The following is a 14,569-nucleotide window of genomic DNA, read 5'->3' as shown; positions in this document are numbered from 1 at the left end:
GAAGCCCCCGGCGACGGCGAGCACTGCAGCGCATCATCGCAAGCGGCCGCGCCCGCGCCGCACTCCTCCGAGACGGACCCGACACCCAAGACCCCCAGAGGTGACCCGACGCAGCCCGCCGACAACGCGCAGTTCATCTGCGCCGAATGCGGCAAAACCTTCAGCCTGAAGGGGACGCTGAAGCGCCACATGCGCACGCACACCGGAGAGAAACCCTTCAGCTGCGCGGTGTGCTCCAAAAGCTTCTCCACCAAGTCCGACATGAAGACGCACGTGGAGACGCACTCGGGCCAGAAGCCCTTCGGCTGCACCGTCTGCGGCGAGACCTTCACGCTCAAGCAGTACTTGAAGATCCACATGAAGCGCCACTTTGCCGACAAGCCCTTCAGCTGCACCGTCTGCGCCAAACGCTTCTTCACCAAGGCGCACCTGAAGACGCACATGAGGACGCACACGGGGGAGAAACCCTTCAGCTGCGAGGTGTGCGGCCGCTGCTTCTTCTGCAAGCGGGACGTCAGGACGCACATGAGGACGCACACCGGGGAGAAACCCTTCACCTGCCCCGTGTGCAATAAAGGCTTCTCCACCAAAGCGTACGTCACCATGCACATGAGGACGCACACCGGCGAGAGACTCTTCAGCTGCGACGTCTGTCACAAAAGGTTCACCTTTAAGACGCAAGTTAATAGCCACGTGTGTATCGGGCAGAAAAAAAAGCAGTAAAGGCTCTGCGGGACTGTAAATCATTCGCTGCCAACCCACGAAAAATCAATCTTGGACGTCTTTTGTCGTCAGTGGCAGTGAATGCGTTATAAAGGACGTTATCAATGTTTTTTTTTTTCTCAAGAATTTCAAACAGCTCACGTGTGTCTTAATTCATTCACTCCCAAAGACATTTTTCAACGTCTTTTCAGACTTGGTCCAGAATTGGCTGGTACTGACTGAGTTAAAAAGCGTCTCTGACATTCTCCGGATGAACTCACCAATTCTACGCTGAAAAACTCAACTATTCGCACTTGTTTGTGCATTTTGGTGCGCTTTTTTTTGGCAATCATTATCACAGAGAGCCTTCTGTATGCAACTCATGCTTCATGTGAAAATCAAGCAAAAATTCATAAAGTTGGGCAAGATTAGCAGGGAACAAAAGTACAAAAACAAAGACGACTTTAGGACCCATCAACGAACATTTCGTAACACTATCAAAACACATGAATTAGCAATAATTGTCAAAAATATCATTCTCTTAAAATCTATAGCCAATTCATTAGACAAGGATGACATTTTTAGCACTCAGCAGCCCCAAATCACACAAAAACCATGAAAACATTTTTGACACTCGAGGGGCGGGGGTGGGGGATGTTGTCCAGTCTAATCAATCCACTTTCATGAAGGCCTACAAAAAAATTTAGAATATTTACCTTTGAGAGGTTGACATTGCGAGGATTTGGACAATTTTAAGTTAAACAAATGACTGTAAACTATTTAATTTAAAGCCTTATCCTTTGACTGGGCTAACTCGAACTCAAGTAAAAGAACGAATTACTTGGCAATCAAACACTTCTGTAAACACTCACAATGAACGGCGCTTGCTCAAAGTTCGACTGGCAATTCGAAGGTACATTTTCTATAGTCGTTCCCCTTTAGCAACGGGCAAACACGACATGACTGATTGTGGCTTTGCTTTTTTTGTCTACATATAATATGCGTTCATATCCAACACTTTGTGACAGCATCTCACACCATATGGCATTTGTCTTGTCAGACTGGCCAAGTAGTTTTACGCAATTTTAGTATTACTTCGCAGCGGTTGACGTCTCTTTTATGACCTCTAGGAGTGTTAGAATGTGACTTGAAAAGTGGCTTGTGCCGTTTTAAAATAAAGGTTTTATGATACTGAGCAGTTTCAGTCCAGAATGAATTCACTTTGCATTTTTTTTTTTTATAATTTTTTTATTTTTATTTTTAATGGGAACGATTGTTTTGAACCTGTACTCAAATAATGACAGTGGTGCCTCGGGATTTAAGTGTCCCAACTTTTTGACGATTTTTTTTTTTTGTTTTGTTTTGTTTTTTTTAGATCCTAGCCATTGTTCAGATGCTGTTTGAACACAAATGTTGGCGTAGGACATCTAGACAGACAATGTCAGGATAACTTAGGCATAAATTCTTAATGCTCTGCAAAGAGCCACTAGTACTACACTTACCTAGGAGCTTTATGTCTATCCTCATGGGTGTATTATACTGTCCCCTAGTGGCCAAGTCGTACATATACCAGGTGGAGCAGTGGGGGGAAAAAGGCGGCCAAATGATCAAGACTGTTAATATAGCTTAATCTCACTGTATGTTTTTAATCAAGTATGATATCACAGAGTGCTATTTTTCAATGTATGCTGTATCTGGGAAAAAAAAATCCCTGAATTGACTTAACATGGTCCCTAGGTTCACGTGTGCATTTTAGGTTCCGAGTGAAATTTCACCGGAAAGCTCTTGCGTACATGTGTGTCATCTCAAGACAATCTGTGACGCAGGGAGTCATGCTGTCGATATGTCGTGTAAGAATAGATATACTGTAGCACTACTCTGACACCCACACAGAAAAAGTAGGCCATCGGCTTTAACAGTTGCAATGAAGTCATGCGGCTATTTTAAAACGATACACAAGACGATTGTGGCGTGATGACGAGTACGCGCGATTTGGGTGCGTGTTTAACAGTGGAAATTCCTCCTGGGGTCTGTCACAGGCCCACTCAACTATAATCAGTAGATTGACGAGGAACCGGGAATAGTTGAGGCAGGACACCAAATGCGATAGCAGGGCTCCACAAATAGATGAGAAGTGAGGCTCCTGAGTTGCTGTCCTGAGCTCTGCGATCGCTGGACGCGCTCCAAAAGTTGCCTTACTGAGGCCTGAGATGCTCCTCATATGGGCACGGTTGCCTCGCAGCCAAGCGGAGAAGCCCGTCTGCTGGAACTGTGGCTCGCTGTCTGAATTGGACTAAGATGGGCAATTTCAAAGAAAATTTGCCTCTACATAGCCAAGCCTGCACTCAATAAATGTTTGATACAATTAGTTTTCTATTTTCAACAAACTTACTCATGTATCCTGTACCAAAACACACAAACCGTTTTTCCCCCTATACACACTGCACATTGCACTCTTTCTTCTGTCTCTTTGGCTCTCTTACACACACTCTCTACTTTATTTGTAGAGCACTTTAATAGCTGCATACAAAGTGCACCAACTCGCTAGTCCAATTTAAAATTGTAGTGCAGTTTAAATTTCATTTCTTAAGAGGGAACCAAGGGGCAGCCAATACAATGAAAACAGCAGGGGTGTCAAGATTGAACCTTGTGGAACACCATGCAACAGCTGGGCAGAGTGTGACATAAAGCAACCAAGGCTTACACAAAATGTCTTGCCCACCAAGTAGGATCAAAACCACTCTAGAACACTAGCACTAATACCCACCTGGTGCCACAAATGAGCCAACAGAATACTGTGGTCCACGGTATCGAACTGATTTTTTTTTTTCATCAGTGGTGGTAGTACCAGGCCTTTGTCGAGAACAGATTCTGTTTCAAGAAACTGGCCATGATAGCGTAAATTATACTTTGCTTTGCAGTGATATCCATAAAGTTTCTCAATGTACCACAGAACTGCAGTTAGAGGTTGACATGTTTACAAAAAGTGCAAAACCGAAGCTGTCAAACGCTGATGGCTTCGCCTCTGTCCAAATGATACCGATCACTCAATAGAAAAATGGAAGCGCATCGTGACTTCTGGGACACCCTGGACATCATGAGCACAATCAAATATTTTTTTTTGCCATGTCATGTCTAGAACGCCGTAGTTTTTATAGAACTGTGACGCACCAAAAGGTCATTAAAAGGGAAAGTGCCATGTCGATCTGGACTTGACCTTGACCGTACTGAGTGCCCATTTCTAAAGTCCCTTCCGATGGCCATTTACAGATGAAATACAGTGAAGCGTGTGGTTAGACACTAAACAGAGCATTAGCCAACCCCTAACCACTACACTAAAACTGACGTTATGGACCGGGTCGTCACTTGAATTGTGTATTCACTTGTCTGATGATGCAAGCACACCAGTTGTGTTTGTTTGTGTGACACATTGCAATCATCTGTCAGGGGCAATACCTTAACACCACTCTCCCCCCCTTGACAGTAGGCCGGCTGTGAAATCTGAGTCGGGGGAGCCAAATTTAGCCCCCTACCAACACACACACACACACACACACACACACACACACACATTCAGCAAGCAGCCCCAGCCAGGGACCGCAGAGGCACATCGGACCCCGAACCCGAGAGGTGGTCCCGCTAGCTCCCTTACGGACCAATAAGGACAGTGACGCTTCTTCCTTCTTGGGCTCATTCTTGAGGCGAAACTGTAAAGAGAAAAGGCAAGAAAAGAAGGAACTCTGGACGAGAAGTTCACTTGAAGGCAAGTGTGTGTTTTATCGGGGTTATTAATATTTAACAATACTTTGATCAGGCATTGTTTAGTATTTAGTATTATAGGGCTGGTATGGAAAAAAATGGCAACTCATGATACGGTATTTTAATGCAAGATATTGATACTGTTGTGTATTTTGAAACGGGCTGTAAGATTCATGGATTATCAAATATAATTATCGATTTGATAATCAATGAGTTGTCATCGCTATTATTTGATCCCATGTGAAATGGTCAAGAATAGAATAGTCCCCCTGCCCATTGTATCACATAACCGTATTCTGATTAGGATTGCAAAAATCCTGGATTTTCCGGGACGAAATCAGATATGGAAAATTTGGACAATTAAGGAGAAGTACTTTGCATGGATGTCTGCTTTTGACAAAAGCTCAATGTTTAGACTCATGTTTGTGTATTATACCTTTCCGTTAAATTGCCACGGAAAGTTTACAATTTGAAATATTTCTAAAGTGTCCCTAACTTCACGTGGGAACTGACCTGTATTTCCAGGCTGTTTACTTCTCATACACAAGACAGTTCTATCCCATTTCAAATACTTCACAGGAGGCCTGACGGGCTTCACGTGGTGTCGTGTGAAAGTTTCCACGTTCATATTTAATGTTGTCTTCCATCTTGGGATGCGGCGTTTAAGAGCTATTTGCATTCTGGCTTCATAAACATCATCCACACTTTACTTTTCCTGGGTGTTGAAGGACCCCCCTGCTGGCTTGGCCCATCGTCCGAGGCGGGCGTCGGGGTGCCTGCAGCACGGCCCCGTTTAAAAATAACAGCAGCTGCTCCTTGGGACGCCATGAGGCCTCAGAGCACGTAGCGATACGTACAATGTTGTTTCGTAACAGCCCACGCGTTCAAACAGTTGCCAAAAAGCTCCATGAAATAATAATATATATAAATAATAGTTTCAAGAAACACTTCCATGTATAAATAAGATGTTAATGTTAATGGGTTGGAGCTGTAAAGTCTTTTCACACAGGTCAGGGTCAGCAAGGCCTTCCCTGTATTTCAAAATTATAACCGATCTTATCTCAACACCATTTATTGAATCAAGAGAAAATATGCCTCGGTCAGTGTTCCAGTTTCGGATGTGGCCCTTTGCAAGATTAATTGTACACCGCTAGCCTAGACGTCTGTATTTAATTGTGTGAAGTTCACATGAAAAAAAGAGGATTTAGAAATCTGCTGTAGCCATTGAAAGGGAAACCACGCTCCTTCTAAAGATGGATGCTACATTGCTAGCATCATTCTGATGCCTACACATCCCGTAGTGTTTGAGCCACAAAAAATATCTGCTTAAAGCCTCCGGTGTCTTGAACAAATCCCACTTGGGTTGTCATGGGGCTTTCCACACCATGATGAGGGGCGCTAGCCAGTCGCAAGCTAACAAGCGTCTGAAGCTCCTTTTGGCTGTCAGGCAGGAGACTTGGGAATCTAAATAACGGCACCAAGATGCTCTGTAAATTGTGGCGAGCTAGGAAAGAAGTATTTTGGGGGTCTATTGAGCTAGCTAGCTAGTTAGCTATAGTGGTAGAAACGCTCTTAGATCAGTTCTTGGACCCCTTTAGTTCAGTCTGAGTATATTAGCCATGAGTTGAAATCTTCAGAACGCCAATGTTGGCTATCTTGGCTAAACAGATGACACACAGATGTAATAAGTAATGTTTCCAAAAACCAAAGACAAAGTCTGACATTTTGGGATGATGATAAGACTTGAACTTGGCTTTTAGCAGTCATATCAAATCAATCACTAAAACAGCCTTTTACCAACTGAAAAAAAAACATCTCCAGACTGAAGCGTTGCTTGTTCCATGCGTTTAACTCCAGTAGACTTCTTACTGGACTCACTCAGATGATCATCAAACAACTGCACCCCAAAGGCTTTACAATGGCCACCAGTCAGCTGTAGAATATATTTTAAAATTCTGCGAATGGTCGATAAAACCGAATGGTTTGGGCCGATAATAACTTTCAAATCTAACAGTTTTGGTGTTTTGCAGGATGCAGGACGGGAGTTGGAACCAGCCACTCCCCCCGATCTCTGTGCTGCTCAAGGACTCTGCGGAAGGTGTTGCCGCCGCCGCCGCCGCCCTAGAGGGGGATGCCGCCCTCCTGACTGAGCCGGACACTGGCGACTGCGCCGACCTCACTGCCTTCCTGAGCGCCGAGGAGATCGACCGCAGTCTGGACCTGGCCTGGGAGGCGTTCGAGGAAACGGCGGAGAATCACCATTTGGACCCCCAACAGACTCCTTTGAACAACAGTGAAGCTGTCCAGGAAATCAAAACCTCCAGCACGGATGACACCACTCCACCTCTTCATCAGGCGGATGGGTCCTCACCTGAGAAGGTGGGCCGCCTCAAGCCGGTCCCGCCGGTCTACAAGCAGGATAAACCTCGACTCCTTCACGAAGGCTTGGAGCTAAACGACCGCGCGTCTTCAGCCTCGGAGTTCTGCAGCCGCGCTGCTACCTTCATCGAGGAGCTGTCATCCATTTTTAAAGGTTCCTCTCACCTGGAGCACGGTGGGGAGGAGGAGTCGTCCTCCCCCGATAGCGGATATCTATCACCCGGGAACCAGCGGCCGGGCGCTCAGGGGGCCTCGGCCGTGCCCGCCACCGCCTGCCAAACGGAGCAGACGCAGCAAGCGGGACCTCCGGAGGGGGCGCCGGTCGCTCCCGAGCGCCAACCCGCTGGGGGTGCGCCGGCCGCATCGGGACCCCTGTCACCGCCGTGCTTCGTGCAGAAGCTGAAGAGTCAGGAGGTGGCGGAGGGCAGCCCCATTCGTCTGGAATGCAGAGTCAGTGGAAACCCACTGCCACTCATCAGGTACAACAGTTCATCATTTTTTTTTTTTTCCTGATATACAAGGGATAATACAAGGGTTCACTGTGGGTTCATTATTTGGCAATTTGCAAAGACGTTCAGTGAAAGGTCAATGCAGTTCAATGTGAGTTGACTATTTAGCAAGGGACGGTGTGATTTTGTGTGTGAGTGTCTGGACGTGAGCTGTGGCCAGCAGCATCTTCTGCGTGAGTGCGCTCATTGTGTTTATGTGTTTTTACCGTTCCCCTGGTGTTCAACAAATGGCTGAAAAGAGAGAGTAAAAAAGTGGCTTCACTTTTGGCATGAAACAAAGCAGAGCCGTGAAATGCAGGTTCATTATTTGGCAGGAAGCAAAGCAATATACTCAACTGTGGGTTCACTATTTCGCAAGGAGTCGAACGTGGCTTCATTATTTGACAAGAATTAAGGCAGTGCAGTTTTTACTGGGGCTCGGTATTTGGCAAGCAATTGAATGTGTGCATCACTATTTGGGAAGCAGATTAATGAGGGTCCATTATTTGGCAAGAAGCAAAGCAGTACGGTACAATTAATCATGGGTTCTCTCCCGGGGTTAAAGGGGGACTTGAGAAAATAATGTCCAATAAAATTTTGTTTCTGACGGCGCCCCGGTGTAGCACCATCCCTTGGTTCACTATTTGGCAAAAAGGAAAGCAGTAGTGCTAAATGCCCTTTTCACTATTTGGCAAGCAATTCAATGTGAGTTCGTTGTTTGGTAAGAGGCAAGGGATTAGATTTTGCATGTGTAGCTCACATAACGGCCACTGGGACCTTAATTGGGCTGAAGTCAACATGAAATGACATCAGAATGTGTCGGCAGACGCTCTTCAGACCGGCCGGGCCTGTGTGCAGATATCAGTGAAGCAGTCCAGACTGAATGCGGCGCTGTCCATCGGCGATAATGCCGATCCTCACTCGACTTTCACTTTCTCTGTGAATGCGGTACAGTACCGTCAGTACTGGATCCAGCTGATGTAGGGACAAGTCTAGTTTATGTCTGCGTGGTATTCCACTTGAGAGGACATACTTACTCACATACACGCACATGAACCGTCCTGCCCCCACACCTCAGTTATTCACAGCACGCTAAAAATACACTGCACTCTTGTTTCCAGACATGTAATCACACACACACACACACACACACACACACACACACACACACATGCTCATTAAAATTGTGCAATCCTTTTCCATGTTCGTCACTCATTGAGAGTTCTTGAATATCTTGCAAGTGCAGCTGTGGGCAACGTGTCTCTTGGGCCTTATATGACATCACCATAGGAAGTAGTTTGCGAAAACTCAAATATGTAATTTGGAAGATTTGGTTTTCGTTTGAACCTATTTTTTCCCCATGTGAGCCGAAGTATTGAGCACGAATCATATAACCTGATTTTTGTAGTATTTAGATTTTTGTACCCCATCTATTTAACTATAGAAAAGAAGAGCTTGCGATCCAATGCATACCACATCATGTACATCACCTAGCTCTCTATCTGGAAAGGAACAGCTCATGACTGAAATCTTATTACATCATAAAGTATGCCCAACATTCATCTATATATGGAACGTCCCATCCCATGACCCAAAGCATACCCCATCACCAGACTGAATGCGGCGCTGTCCATCGGCGATAATGCCGATCCTCACTCGACTTTCACTTTCTCTGTGAATGCGGTACAGTACCGTCAGCACTGGATCCAGCTGATGTAGGGACATGTCTAATTTATGTCTGCGTGGTATTCCACTTGAGAGGACATACTTACTCACATACACGCACATGAACCGTCCTGCCCCCACACCTCAGTTATTCACAGCACGCTAAAAATACACTGCACTCTTGTTTCCAGACATGTAATCTCACACACACACACACACACACACACACACACACACACACACACACACACACATGCTCATTAAAATTGTGCAATCCTTTTCCATGTTCGTCACTCATTGAGAGTTCTTGAATATCTTGCAAGTGCAGCTGTGGGCAACGTGTCTCTTGGGCCTTATATGACATCACCATAGGAAGTAGTTTGCGAAAACTCAAATATGTAATTTGGAAGATTTGGTTTTCGTTTGAACCTATTTTTTCCCCATGTGAGCCGAAGTATTGAGCACGAATCATATAACCTGATTTTTGTAGTATTTAGATTTTTGTACCCCATCTATTTAACTATAGAAAAGAAGAGCTTGCGATCCAATGCATACCACATCATGTACATCACCTAGCTCTCTATCTGGAAAGGAACAGCTCATGACTGAAATCTTATTACATCATAAAGTATGCCCAACATTCATCTATATATGGAACGTCCCATCCCATGACCCAAAGCATACCCCATCACTTGCCCAACTGCTATCTATGGAAATGAAACCGTCATTGTAGCTTCCCCCTGACCCCCACAAGATGTTTTAATTCTGGCCTAATTATTATGTGACATCATTTGAAAGGAGTTTGCGAATATATCTTCATGACTTGCAAATACACTGTAATGTATTTTTACAGTCGTGGTCCAAAACATACCACATCATATGTCCATGAAAAGGAAATGCTCTTCTTATCTATCTATCTATCTATCTATATCTATCTCTCTATCTCTCTATCTATCTATCTATCTATCTAGGTAGCTAGTTAGCTAATTAGCTAGCTAGCTAGATATCTGTCAATTTATCTAGCTAGCTAGCTATCGCTCTACCGATCTATCTGCATGTCTATGTAATGACCGACAGAGGGCAGCAAAGACGGCCTTATATGACATCACCATAGGAAGTAGCTTGCGAAAACTCAAATATGTAATTTGGAAGATTTGGTTTTCGTTTGAACCGATTTTTTCCCCATGTGAGCCGAAGTATTGAGCATGAATCATATAACCTGATTTTTGTAGTATTTAGATTTTTGTACCCCATCTATTTAACGATAGAAAAGAAGAGCTTGCGATCCAATGCATACCACATCATGTACATCATCTATCTCTCTATCTGGAAAGGAACAGCTCATGACTCAAATCTTATTACATCATAAAGTATGCGCAACATCCATCTATATATGGATCGTCCCATCCCATGACCCAAAGCATACCGCATCATTTGCCCAACTGCTATCTATGGAAATGAAACCGTCATTGTAGCTGCCCCCTGACCCCCACAAGATGTTTTAATTCTGGCCTAATTATTATGTGACATCATTTGAAAGGAGTTTGCGAATATATCTTCATGACTTGCAAATACACTGTAATGTATTTTTACAGTCGTGGTCCAAAACATACCACATCATATGTCCATGAAAAGGAAATGCTCTTCTTATCTATCTATCTATCTATCTATATCTATCTCTCTATCTCTCTATCTATCTATCTATCTATCTAGGTAGCTAGTTAGCTAATTAGCTAGCTAGCTAGATATCTGTCAATTTATCTAGCTAGCTAGCTATCGCTCTACCGATCTATCTGCATGTCTATGTAATGACCGACAGAGGGCAGCAAAGACCTATGAGCCCATCGACCAGCATGTCTGGACATTTCTTGGGACAAATGACATCTTCAGAGTGGCTTTTATCTCAATTTTCCTCAAAGAAAGTACCCAGTAATAATAACTAAACATGATGTATTTGCAGCGGCTCGTTCCCTCACAACCCGAGTGAGACTTTACTTCAATTAGTCGTTTTAACAAATTATAGTTATTGTGTTGCCTGGGGTGCTCTGTGCTAAACCCAAGATGAGCGAGTGGATGGATGGCAGCTCAGAAAGAGACACTTCGGCCTCCCGGGCGTGGCCTCCATGTGGTCGCCACAGTTTGTCTCCCTTTGTTCGAATCCACTTGCCCTCAATAAGGTCAAGGCGAGCTGACTAAGCTCAAGGGTGATGCATTTTCTTGTAATAGGGAACAACCACCACCATGCAGCAAAAGCAGCGACTGCTATCTATGGAAATGAAACCGTCATTGTAGCTGCCCCCTGACCCCCACAAGATGTTTTAATTCTGCCTTAATTATTATGTGACATCATTTGAAAGGAGTTTGCTAATATATCTTCATGAGTTGCAAATACACTGTAATGTATTTTTACAGTCGTGGTCCAAAACATACCACATCATATGTCCATGAAAAGGAAATGCTCTTCTTATCTATCTATCTATCTATCTATATCTATCTCTCTATCTCTCTATCTATCTATCTATCTATCTAGGTAGCTAGTTAGCTAATTAGCTAGCTAGCTAGATATCTGTCAATTTATCTAGCTAGCTAGCTATCGCTCTACCGATCTATCTGCATGTCTATGTAATGACCGCTAGAGGGCAGCAAAGAACTATGAGCCCATCGACCAGCATGTCTGGACATTTCTTGGGACAAATGACATCTTCAGAGTGGCTTTTATCTCAATTTTCCTCAAAGAAAGTACCCAGTAATAATAACTAAACATGATGTATTTGCAGCGGCTCGTTCCCTCACAACCCGAGTGAGACTTTACTTCAATTAGGAGTATTTAACAAATTATAGTTATTATGTTGCCTGGGGTGCTCTGTGCTAAACCCAAAATGAGCGAGTGGATGGCAGCTTAGAAAGAGACACTTTGGCCTACCGGGCGTGGCCTCCATGTGGTCGGCCACAGTTTGTCTCCCTTTGTTCGAGTCCATTTGCCCTCAATAAGGTCAAGGCGAGCTAAATAAGATCAAGGGTGATGCATTTTCTTGTAAGAGGGAATAACCACCACCATGCAGCAAAATCAGCGTCAACATTGGTTGTTCAAACAAGAAAAAGTTCCCCCCACCACAAACTTAGCCACAGTCTAATCAGTCCTTCGTCAGACACAAAATGATGTCAGCCAGTTAGGTAAGAATGGGATACATTTTTCCATCACCCCCTCCCCAGAGAATGCTGCATTTTGACAGCTATGCTTTGTGAAATGATCTATCTATCTATCTATCTAGGTAGCTAGTTAGCTCATTAGCTAGCTAGCTAGATATCTGTCAATCTATCTATCTAGCTGGCTAGCTATCTCTCTACCTATCTATCTATCTGCATGTCTATGTAATGACCGCTAGAGGGCAGCAAAGAACTATGAGCCCATCGACCAGCATGTCTGGACATTTCTTGGGACAAATGACATCTTCAGAGTGGCTTTTATCTCAATTTTCCTCAAAGAAAGTACCCAGTAATAATAACTAAACATGATGTATTTGCAGCGGCTCGTTCCCTCACAACCCGAGTGAGACTTTACTTCAATTAGGAGTATTTAACAAATTATAGTTATTATGTTGCCTGGGGTGCTCTGTGCTAAACCCAAAATGAGCGAGTGGATGGCAGCTTAGAAAGAGACACTTTGGCCTACCGGGCGTGGCCTCCATGTGGTCGGCCACAGTTTGTCTCCCTTTGTTCGAGTCCATTTGCCCTCAATAAGGTCAAGGCGAGCTAAATAAGATCAAGGGTGATGCATTTTCTTGTAAGAGGGAATAACCACCACCATGCAGCAAAATCAGCGTCAACATTGGTTGTTCAAACAAGAAAAAGTTCCCCCCACCACAAACGTAGCCACAGTCTAATCAGTCCTTCTTCAGACACAAAATGACGTCAGCCACTTAGGTAAGAATTGGAGACATTTTTCCATCACCCCCTCCCCAAAGAATGCTGCATTCTGACAGCTATGCTTTGTGAAATAGTTTCCTATTGTGTAATGATGACATGTCCATCATTGGCGTACATATGGAGAATTGGCGTCCCTTCGTAGATCCCCGCCCCCATTTATTGCGCAAGATTTGTGTTTTTGTAATTCCCCGTTCGCCTCCTAATTCGGCAACATTTACCCAATTTGACCAAAACAGCTCCTCGTCCAACTAAATGCATTTAATTTATTCCGACAAAACTTTTGGTGGCCAGGGTGAGCTCTTCTTTGAAGTCAGGCCTTCAAAATAAAAGCATACCCGGACACTCCCTCACAACCCGAGTGAGACTTTACTTCAATTAGGAGTATTTAACAAATTATAGTTATTATGTTGCCTGGGGTGCTCTGTGCTAAACCCAAAATGAGCGAGTGGATGGCAGCTTAGAAAGAGACACTTTGGCCTACCGGGCGTGGCCTCCATGTGGTCGGCCACAGTTTGTCTCCCTTTGTTCGAGTCCATTTGCCCTCAATAAGGTCAAGGCGAGCTAAATAAGATCAAGGGTGATGCATTTTCTTGTAAGAGGGAATAACCACCACCATGCAGCAAAATCAGCGTCAACATTGGTTGTTCAAACAAGAAAAAGTTCCCCCCACCACAAACGTAGCCACAGTCTAATCAGTCCTTCTTCAGACACAAAATGACGTCAGCCACTTAGGTAAGAATTGGAGACATTTTTCCATCACCCCCTCCCCAAAGAATGCTGCATTCTGACAGCTATGCTTTGTGAAATAGTTTCCTATTGTGTAATGATGACATGTCCATCATTGGCGTACATATGGAGAATTGGCGTCCCTTCGTAGATCCCCGCCCCCATTTATTGCGCAAGATTTGTGTTTTTGTAATTCCCCGTTCGCCTCCTAATTCGGCAACATTTGCACAACTTGACCAAAACAGCGCCTCGTTCAACTAAATGCATTTAATTTATCCCGACAAAACTTTTGGTGGCCAGGGTGAGCTTTTCTGTGAAGTCAGGCCTTCAAAATAAAAGCGTAACAGGACAATGGCACGTTTGCAGCAAATAGAAGACATTCGAATCAATGGAGGAGACTAAAGTGACTAACTTCTTTTTTGGATCGTAAAGTCAACTAGTTGACTCGTCTGTTCAACTTTTCGAATGTGTGTGGTCTTCTCTCTGGTTGTTTTGATGACAGCTTTGCCAGCTCGCAAAGCAGACAGAAAATCCAGCTTGCTCAATTATAGTGCACTCAGGTAGCCTTTTTCCTTGAGTCTGACGCTCTTCCGCGCCATTACGCTAAATGCAACCCAAACAACACGTGAGAGGAGGCGATGGATGACTGACGGGGGTCCGTTATCATCTCTGCCTCGTGTCCATTGAGCCCATTGAAGTGAAGATGACCTTATGAACACATCCTTCCGGGAAATGCCACCGGAGTTAGATCCCCCGAAGCAGGCTGCACTTCAGTGAGTTTAATTAGGTTTGAAAAAAACATTTATTCACCGGGAGTGTTTGGAAGACTCGTTTTTTTTTTTCCCTCCTCATTCTTTCTTCATCCCCACGTTTGCTTCCACACAGACGACAGCCATGTGTTGTTACTGTACGAGCATATGGCC

The 14,569-nt window shown here is 44.3% G+C and overlaps 2 protein-coding genes across 2 annotated transcripts in view; both read left to right on the top strand.

Annotated features, from left to right (window-relative positions):
* Positions 1-723, top strand: part of LOC109529713 (gastrula zinc finger protein XlCGF57.1-like) — a 2,404-nt gene extending 1,681 nt beyond the window's left edge. Inside the window, exon 3 of the mRNA XM_019893125.1 lies at positions 30-723. Coding sequence (XP_019748684.1) covers positions 30-723 — 694 coding nt within the window. The remainder of the gene's footprint in view (positions 1-29) is intronic.
* A 3,338-nt stretch (positions 724-4,061) lies between these two features.
* Positions 4,062-14,569, top strand: part of LOC109529723 (palladin-like) — a 30,871-nt gene continuing 20,363 nt past the window's right edge. The window contains exons 1-2 of the mRNA XM_019893144.1: positions 4,062-4,465; positions 6,492-7,319. Of these exons, the coding sequence (XP_019748703.1) occupies positions 6,493-7,319 (827 nt within the window). The 5' untranslated portion in view covers positions 4,062-4,465; position 6,492. The remainder of the gene's footprint in view (positions 4,466-6,491; positions 7,320-14,569) is intronic.

This window comes from Hippocampus comes, unplaced genomic scaffold, assembly GCF_001891065.2.
Source record: "Hippocampus comes isolate QL1 unplaced genomic scaffold, H_comes_QL1_v1.1 scaffold229, whole genome shotgun sequence".
NCBI classification, from domain to species: Eukaryota; Metazoa; Chordata; class Actinopteri; order Syngnathiformes; family Syngnathidae; genus Hippocampus; species Hippocampus comes.
Note: the sequence above shows the minus strand (reverse complement) of the source record. Positions and strands in the feature narration are given on the sequence as shown.